Source organism: Asparagus officinalis, chromosome 10 (genome assembly GCF_001876935.1).
Source record: "Asparagus officinalis chromosome 10, Aspof.V1, whole genome shotgun sequence".
Taxonomy (NCBI): Eukaryota; Viridiplantae; Streptophyta; class Magnoliopsida; order Asparagales; family Asparagaceae; genus Asparagus; species Asparagus officinalis.
Window position 1 is genome coordinate 69,712,026 of NC_033803.1, and position 9,167 is coordinate 69,721,192.

The 9,167-nt window shown below is 35.1% G+C and overlaps 1 protein-coding gene across 1 annotated transcript in view; it reads right to left on the minus strand.

Annotated features, from left to right (window-relative positions):
- LOC109825829 (rho GTPase-activating protein gacHH) overlaps positions 6 to 9,167 on the minus strand; it is a 10,405-nt gene continuing 1,243 nt past the window's right edge. The window contains exons 3-16 of the mRNA XM_020392738.1: positions 8,520 to 8,658; positions 8,404 to 8,432; positions 6,589 to 6,685; positions 6,449 to 6,504; positions 6,234 to 6,341; positions 5,485 to 5,541; positions 3,995 to 4,086; positions 2,930 to 3,014; positions 2,129 to 2,281; positions 1,908 to 1,996; positions 1,544 to 1,723; positions 1,356 to 1,459; positions 838 to 925; positions 6 to 275 (exon numbers count right to left, since the gene is read on the minus strand). Of these exons, the coding sequence (XP_020248327.1) occupies positions 210 to 275; positions 838 to 925; positions 1,356 to 1,459; positions 1,544 to 1,723; positions 1,908 to 1,996; positions 2,129 to 2,281; positions 2,930 to 3,014; positions 3,995 to 4,086; positions 5,485 to 5,541; positions 6,234 to 6,341; positions 6,449 to 6,504; positions 6,589 to 6,685; positions 8,404 to 8,432; positions 8,520 to 8,658 (1,343 nt within the window). The 3' untranslated portion in view covers positions 6 to 209. The remainder of the gene's footprint in view (positions 276 to 837; positions 926 to 1,355; positions 1,460 to 1,543; positions 1,724 to 1,907; positions 1,997 to 2,128; positions 2,282 to 2,929; positions 3,015 to 3,994; positions 4,087 to 5,484; positions 5,542 to 6,233; positions 6,342 to 6,448; positions 6,505 to 6,588; positions 6,686 to 8,403; positions 8,433 to 8,519; positions 8,659 to 9,167) is intronic.

A 9,167-nucleotide genomic window follows, 5' to 3' on the forward strand; every position in this document is an offset into this window, starting at 1 on the left:
AGAGAGAGTAACAAATTAGTTCCTACATCTTTATTTGCCTCCCGACCCTCAAATCTAATGCTATACAGAAATGAGATGTGAACTAGCTGACTCATTGCAGAGAAACATTACATTAATTTTTTCTTAAAACGTCTTTAAAAGGACACAAAGCATCATATTTTGGTGTGACAACAGCAGAATTTTATATCGATAACCCTGTATGATCTTCTTCAGGTTGAGCTTGAGACGAGCTGCTGGTACTCCTTCAGCAGCTCTGGGATGTCATCCATGCGCAACTGAAAGAAAACATGTCGATAACTTTAGTTTGGCTTAATTCGGAGAATAAATGCAATTCCCTATAGCTAACTGAAAATATTCACCCTCCTCTCAGCATAAATCTGATAGTAAGAGAAATAATTAGTTCATTTCTTAATTCCCAGGGGAAAATATTTTCCGCTTCCCCAACCAACCATAGATTATATCGAAAGTTGGGAAAAAGAAAAAAAAGGACTTGCTTGTTATACAGTATATACCAAGATTATGTTCCATAGAAGACCCTACTTTGATTGGCAACAGATGATACTAAGTAAATTTTTTTCGCCTACAATATGTGACCCAAGACATGTCTCTTCCTATAATCATACACATCGGCATGCTAACTGAACAGATAAGCACTCTCTCTCTTTTAATTTTGGAATTTTCAATGACTTTACCCTGTTCAACGAACACATGTTCTAGAGACGTACAGGCACTAACAGTAGAATCCATGCCGTTCCTGATATAATCGTATGAATTGAGAATTGCAGATGATCTTATGAGAAATATGTGGCATCGATGGATTGAAACACTCATCCATACCTGTGAAGCCCTTTTCAAATGAAAAAACCGGTGAACGCTTTGTCCAAGATTTTGTGCGGTAGAGGGTGAACTGGAAGCAATATTCTTTCTGTCATAGTTGCGAATAAAGAGGTTAGAAAATTGATCAAGATAATATCATAAGTTGCAAATGCCATTTGAACTGTAAAGATTGGTTCTATATATTTATGATACTCTGCTCATCTTGAAATTGCCAAAAGATCATGACGAACACAAGTTGTTATATTCAAAAAGTAACAAGCTAAAGACCATAGAAAAATTGCAGGTAACACTGTACGAGAGTAAAAGAGTTATGAACATAGATTTCAAAATAGTATAAGGACTTGTATGTTCACTAATAACAAACAGCATAACAATTCAAAATATCATCTGCACTACATGTAGGATTATGGACAACTGAAACTGTGGTTCAAGTTTGTCTGATGGAATTGATATTGAATTGACAGTTAAAATTGGCATTCCTTTATCTAATAGAAAGCAATTGGGAAAAGTATGCTTACACATGATAGTTAACTATGAGACGCTGATAGTCTCGAAGTAGTGGTCCAAGCTCACGAAGCTGTACTGAAGTTGCTGACGAGTTTTTCCAGTGCTCACGCAGTCTCTGCATTTCCCCAAGTGAAGAACATAATTGAATAGAAAACCTGATAAATAGAGAAAAGAAAGAATAACCCCGATATTGACATACCTGAATGCAGGCAACTTGATCCCTCGTAGGTAGTGATTCTCCAGTCAATCTTGATGATAATTCAAGGAGTTCTTTATCATCTATATCATCACTAAGATCAATATGAGCTTTAGGAGAAGATATTGAAACTCCTAATCTTTTCTGCAGCTCTAAAATTGGAGACTGTTCTAGTTGACTGTCCTGCAATGAAATATATTTACCCAGTTAATATAAGATCAGTAGCATTAACCAACAACACTCTCCCTTCAGTTATTAGTTTCCAAGGTAATGGACATGAAAATAATCTATTATGATAACTAACGAAAGAATTACTTATAAGTAGGGTAAATAAATCAAAATTGGAGGTTTGACAATCTCGCATCACCTGTAAGCTAGACTGGGAGACTGAAACTGTGACAGGTTTGCTTTCAGGAAGAATATGTTGAGGAATTGACCGCTTTGCTATCGGGTCATCTGTCAAATAATTAAAATAAGACGTGCTAACACTCAGGGATGTACATATATCTTGATGAAATTGTACACCTTAAGAAAGCTGAGACATTCAGTTGACATCCTTTCACTGACATTAAAACATTGATTTCATACCCTCTGGTACAAGCCACCATAAATCACCAAATGTGGATTTCCCATCAAATCCTCCAAATAGAAGGTAGCGTGCACCAATGCAAGTCATGGAATGATATGCACGAGGTGGAGGAGATTCATTGCTTGTAGGCAAGCGTTTCCACTGAACAGAGACTGAAGACACCAAGGTGTAATCAAATATTAGAACTTTGTCTCTAGCACACATTATATTTAAACGTTTGAATGGTTAACAGAATACATTGGTAGTAATCAACACATAATATGCCATTCATATGATCTCCAACATTACAAATTAAAAGATGTTTCTAAGCAAAGGTATAGAATCAGGATGAGCAAAAGAGAAGCACATTCAAGTAAATAAACATAAAAAGAAAAGAAAAAAAAAAATTCCAGTAAAAAGAACTTAGCAGCAATATGATCATGAGAAGTAGGGGAAACTAGTCTCGAATAACGAAACCAATAATTAAATTAAGCCGTAACGAAGCACCAGATATCATATACCAAAATCCAAGCATGACTCCTAACGATAATAAAATAAATAAACATGAATTTAACTTGAAGAGGAAATATGTGATTACCATGAAACAAAATATAATGAATCATTAGCATCCCGAGGGAAAGAATTAAAATATTCAAAATGCATAATTCTTAGTCATGCAGTATGAGGAAAAAGATCCTTGGCATGACATAGTAGCTTTATAACTCCCTTTATTTTTATATTATGCTGGGAAAACGGAATCATGAACTTTTTGTGTTTCGTGTTTTATTAACTTCACATCTGGCCATTTATGCAAGATTTACCTCTATCCAAAACAATGCAATCATTGTGGTAGATGTCATACCGGCTCAGCCAACCTCCAGTTCCATGCCCACCAAACAATAAAAGCTGAAAAAACACACAGATAAATTTAGCAAAACAGTTGCTTACTTAACCTTACCATCCCCAAAAATTAAAGGAAGCAGCATGATGGAAATGAAAAGGTCGGTGACATTGACTCCACCATCAACTCTCCAACAATTAAATATAAGAGGTACTTTATCAATATTGCAATTAATTCCAATGTGAAACTAATTAATAAGAAAAATTAGTTACTCAAATTGCAGTGCAGCAATGTTACTCCAAAAGTCTTACAGAATCAGGGTTTTCTTATTGATACATAATAATAATATCACTTCCAGAACCTCAAAGATATGAGATAATCGAATTATATGAACATCATATGGCAGAAAAGGGATCCTGATTCAAACGAATTTATTTATTGTACCCTACAAAAACAGTAACATTAAGAACCAAAAACTGATTCAGCAAAAGATAAATGAAGAACAACTGAAATGTCAATGAACAATCATATTCATTTCTGCAATTGCAATGAAGTCGCCTCCTTTTGTTTTTATTTGATAATTCGACAATCCATTCTATCCTTGACTGCATAAAAAAATCTTGCAACATACAGATTATAAGCTATTTCCAGAACGTTTCCAAGGAGTTAATTTTGTAGATAAACAAGTTTTGCCAATATATAAACATGAAGAAACGAATCTCACTGTCTCTGTTACACGGCTAAAAGCTATTTCCAGAACGTTTCCAAGGAGTTATAAACATAAATCTCTACATGCAAAGAAAATCGAAGTAAACAACTAGCTCCACTGATTGCTTAGTGTGCCCTAAGGACTTGGAAAACTTTACATTGCCTGCATCTAAGTTACAAAAACAGTATTTCATCTTAGAAGCCCTTGATGCTGCTCGCACATCTACACACAAAGGCAGCTTTCACATTGGTGCATAATCGTAAATGCAGAAAACAGACAAACTAGAATGATGATTAAAAAGGGGGGAAAAACAAAGGTTGTTTGAGAGGGCTTTACATAGTGTCCCCCCGAAGTCACTGTATGGCCACAGCGAGGAGATGGAGCTTGTCCTGGAAGCTTCAAGAGAGTCCATCCTGGTGTCTCATTATCTGCAAATAAAGATGGAAGGTGATTAATAAGACACTGGATACAAATTAAACCAACAGCAAAGAGATTCTGACAATACGAGTTATAGCATATACAAAGTAAATAAGTTTTAAGATAGTCTAGTTTTAGGTATGGAACCCTTCAAATAATTTTCTTTTCTCCCATACTCACACTATAACACATGCAAGATATGATCTAGAAATGAACTCAAGCAACTTCTTAATTAAGTTTTAAGATAGTCCAGTTTTAGGCGTGGAACCCTTTGAATAATTTTCTTTTCTCCCATACTCATACTAAGATATGCAAGATATTGGTTAGCAATGAACATCTATGGTGAATTTGACATGCAATCTATGATGCATAAATGCTTGAAAAATCCTTGTCAAATGCCCAGTCTCATGTGGATATAATACATGAAGCAACACATCCATTAGGTCCAAGGGGTACCTCAGCTAAATGTAGATAGTTGAACATCTGATTGCATCAGCTTCTAGATTCCAGTTGATCATATGCGGTTCATATGGATATGCAGATCTATACCCAAATAAAATTTATACTTCTAAAACCCGGGGCTGAACCCGGATGCCAGCAAGAAAATCTAGAGACATAACGTAAGAACCGTTCATCGTAAACCCCAAAAAACATCACTCAATTATTATGCATAAAAATATCATTAGTTTAGTTGAACAAAACTGATGAAAGATTACCGCGATCACACCATCTATAAGCTGCCTATGAGGTTGATGTATTGTATTATAGTTGATCTTCCTGTTAGTGAATCACCTTAAACAAACATAAATTTATCAAATACATTTGCAAATATAAGAGCAATGAGAGATTTTATCATTATCACATACATTTATACCAAGCTTAATGAAATATCTGCATCCAGTACTTGGATACTCAGATATTTTATATATACAGCCAAATACTCCTATACTTTATCCAAAATTTATAGTATATCCAGCAAATATTGACGACGTATAAGAGATGCCTCTGAGTCTAAGAAATTAAAATCTACTGGAATGGTCGATTCAGAATCCCATTTGACTTAACGGTGCATTTATATAATTTGTCCACTTCCCCAGTGAAATTTTCATACTGCTCTTGCAAAGATTGATCATAATTTATAAATTCGTAGAAAGATATGATCCATAAACCCTTTTATGCCAGATGACTAATTATTCTTTTAACCATTATATCCTTACAAATGGGACATACAGACAAACAAGTTCCAACATGTGACTCTATCCACAACATATTCATATCCTATTTCCTGTCATGCTCTGATGTGGTCCTGCAATGTTAACTGTAGTGCATATTTTGTCATACAGAAAACTGAAATTAAATGTCTGTGCATATTTTGTCATTAAATGAGAAGTAGGAAATTTAAACATTACCTTCTTCAAACAGGCCTTTCAAAGCCCAAAGATCGCCCATTATAGGTCCGCTACCCCCTGTGAGAGTTGAGATACAATAAAGTCATTTAAGTCTCTATAGACATGAACATTCTCTGGGGACACATTTAACTGCGTAAAAAGTAATTTATGATTACAGGGCATTCTTCATTGAATCATCCAATATAGCAACTGCATCTCAGTTACAAAAAATAATTCCAGGAAGAAATTATTTATTAATGTATCATAAACATTAAGCAGTTTCAGGGCGATAAAACTGAAAGGGAACAGTGAAAAGGACAGTAGATTATTTCTTTACGCTGTAAATTTGCATATACTCTGACATCAAGTAAAACTCTCACTCAACCAAATAGAAATGGAATTTAAAGTCAGTCTCTGGACAATAGACGTGAAATTAGCAGTTTATTGGTTATTTTCCTCAATACTGGCAATTTCTCCCCTTACAGTGCCAAATGCTTTGACTCTCGCACATGAAACTCTAAACAAAAACTTGAAACACCCAGAAACTCAATTCCTGGAAATTGCACCCTTATAGTAAAAAATGCTTAGACACACATAAAACTTTAAATAGGTAAGTAGGTAACTAAAAGGAACATCCAAAAATAAATTCTACAAAAAAGAAATAAAGAAATAGAAAAATGACAAAGAAAGATAAGACTTCAAAACATAAAAGCAGCTGGTCAATGTCCCAATCTAAGATACACAATAGTCAGAGAATGTTGTAATTGTACCTCTGCCTCCAAAGATGAGCAAACGTTTTTCAACCATGGTAGCTGTGTGCCCACATCTAGGAGGCGGCGCCGATCCAGTAATAGACAACTCCATCCACTCAAGTGACACTGTTTAAGATAATAACATATTCTAGAAACTCTTTGTGCGAACATGGAAGATAATACAACAATGTATCAAAGAAGTGAAAGAAACATAAAAAGTTTCAGAAATTTACTTGTGTCCAAGACATACACATCAGATAACCACTTTTTGCCATCCCAACCACCATACCTGCATATATGTATTTGAGAAGAAGAGTTGTACCCACAACTTTCACTGAGAAAAGTTTCTATGAACCAAAATACTGATACCTACATAATGATTTTTCGGTTTTCAATTGCTGAAGCAGCAGCAAATTCCCGTGGTGTTGGCAAATCACCATAGGTGGTTAGCTCCGACCACTGCCAAATATCTGAAAGAGAATAAACCATGGTCCCACTGAATATCAAGTAGAAGTTAAATGGAAACAACCATACATCCAGCAAAAAAATAAAAAAATCTTCCGTGATCAAAAACTAAAGAAGTGCAATGGAGGATTTATTTTATCAGACTGTGAAAGACAACAGGATTAGCTATCTAATATATTTATCAATTTGAAGTTACAAGAAGGGAAATATGCAGATACAAAAATGAACTATGAAAATTTAATGATTTAACACTTCATAATAAAGTAAAAAAAATTGCCTACTACAGAAACTTCCATGGTTCTCACTGAAATGATTGTGCTGTATATGTATGTTTGTGTGTGCTTGCATGTGTGCAAGTGTGTGAATAGGTCAATTTTAAGTGCATATTATCTCACAAAAAAGAGGACCTAAGCACACTGCAATTTGAACATGTACAGAAATATGAAACACATGAGCAAGCACAGGGTCGTACATCAAGTAACTTCATAATAAAAACAAGTTGAACATGTATATTGAGTATGATGCCAGAATTCAAAGCTCTTCAAGAGACTAAATAAAGGTTCTAGAAGTTAGAGATAAGGGGTTGGGGCAACCAATAAGTAGGAGCAAAAACAAGAAACTACTAAGTTGTAGCATGTATACATGATGTTTCCAAATGATGGGATGATTATAATTATGGAATTGTTAAAGAAAGTAGTTTCACCAAAAACTTAGTAAAAGTCAAGCTTCAAAAATAAATTTGAAAAGTTTGCCTACTCATTGTGTAAACCTTAACTACTTGATGCACAAGGCTAACTCCTACTAGCCAACCGACAGTCTTCGTTTTATGACTCTTTTCACCATGGTTAGCACAGCCAAAGGTCTCGCGCATATAGAGAGGGGTAGGATTAGGTTAGTTGTCAATAACAAAGTCAATAATTTTTGGAAGCCTTCTGGCTCTTAAATCAGAGTTTGTCACAGAAAATAGTATTCAATGTTCAGTGCACTTTACTACAGCTACAAGTCGGTAAAAGTTGATTATATAAACTCTCAAAGGTTCATGAATCAAAATCCTCAGAGAGAAGGGTGTCGGAGAAAATCATCTAGAGTAGAATATTCAACAACTCTTAAACTGAAACAATTGCTTTCATGCACCACAATTGCTAGATTTAAATGTATAACACACATGAATAAGCATCTTGCTCATTGTGTACAGTGAATGAGAGATAGATGATAAGCAGTACATATTTGCTGAACAAGAAATATAATAGAAGAATATGCAGATAATCATGGAAACACAAGCAGATGGTAGGGAACAAGCAGTTTGAACAAGTACTAGGAGGGCAGAACTAGACCAAGCTACCGATCCAGTAATAACATAGAGCGTGATGTTAAAAGGAGCAGCAAGCAAGCATAATCACGGAATTCTGACACAAGATAGGTCATGGAAACCAGTTTCCCTGAAACTCGCTATAAGTGGACTATCAAATTAACTATTGACCGGTTTCACTCCCTGCTTGTATGAGCTTAAACCACTGGTGAAATTCTTTCCTATAGTTTCAATAGCCGAGAGTTTGCCACAAGGTATTTCCTGCAGCCTCATCAGCTTCAAGCTATGTTCTATGTTTGATTGTGCTTTGAGGGGAAAAGGTTTAAGCGATCAGTATGTGATACAAGCATGTGCAATATAATAAATAAGGGAAATAATTTTCATATCATTTATAGAAGCTTAAATGGAAGTTACCAGTATCGAGCATCCAAAAATCACCCAACCTGGAAAGGTTATTAATCTATTTAGTTTTAAGGCTCAAACAAAGTACAATACCAAACGGAGTAAACATGGGAAAAAGATGTTCAAACCTCTTATTACCAACACGTCCACCAAAAATAAACATATGGCAGTCAATAGCAACAGCTACATGGAATGCCCGTGGAGATGGACCCACTTGCGTATCAGACCCATTGCCAGCAAAGTCCGGAGTGAACCAAAATTTATTCTCTGCGGTGTAGAAAAAATCATCACTAACTTAGACAAGTTGAGAATTCATACTGAAATAACATAAGGCAGAAGATGCATTCATGTCCAGACATGGATCTGTAGTTGAATGTATAGAAGATCTATATATGTTACTCATCAGCTTTTTTCCATCTTATGCTCCCTTCATCCATCAAAATATTCCTAGATATAAAAAACTCAACCAGCTTAAATCTTTAAGATTTCCGTCTGATCTAGAAGGAGACATGAGCTTTTAATTGCAGTATATGTATTCTACAAGAAAGAACAAAAACACCAAGGAGATCTAGAGGTAGACCAAAAAGGTCTTGGTTGGAAGCAGTTAGGAAGGATATGATTATGACTAACTTAACTTAACGGATGAGATGACCCATAACATAATGGAATGAAAGAATAGGATTCATGTACCCGACCCCAAACATTTGGGATAAACGCTTTGTTGTTGTTGATGTATATGTATTATACAGGCAAAATGTTAAGTTTATGGCTAATTT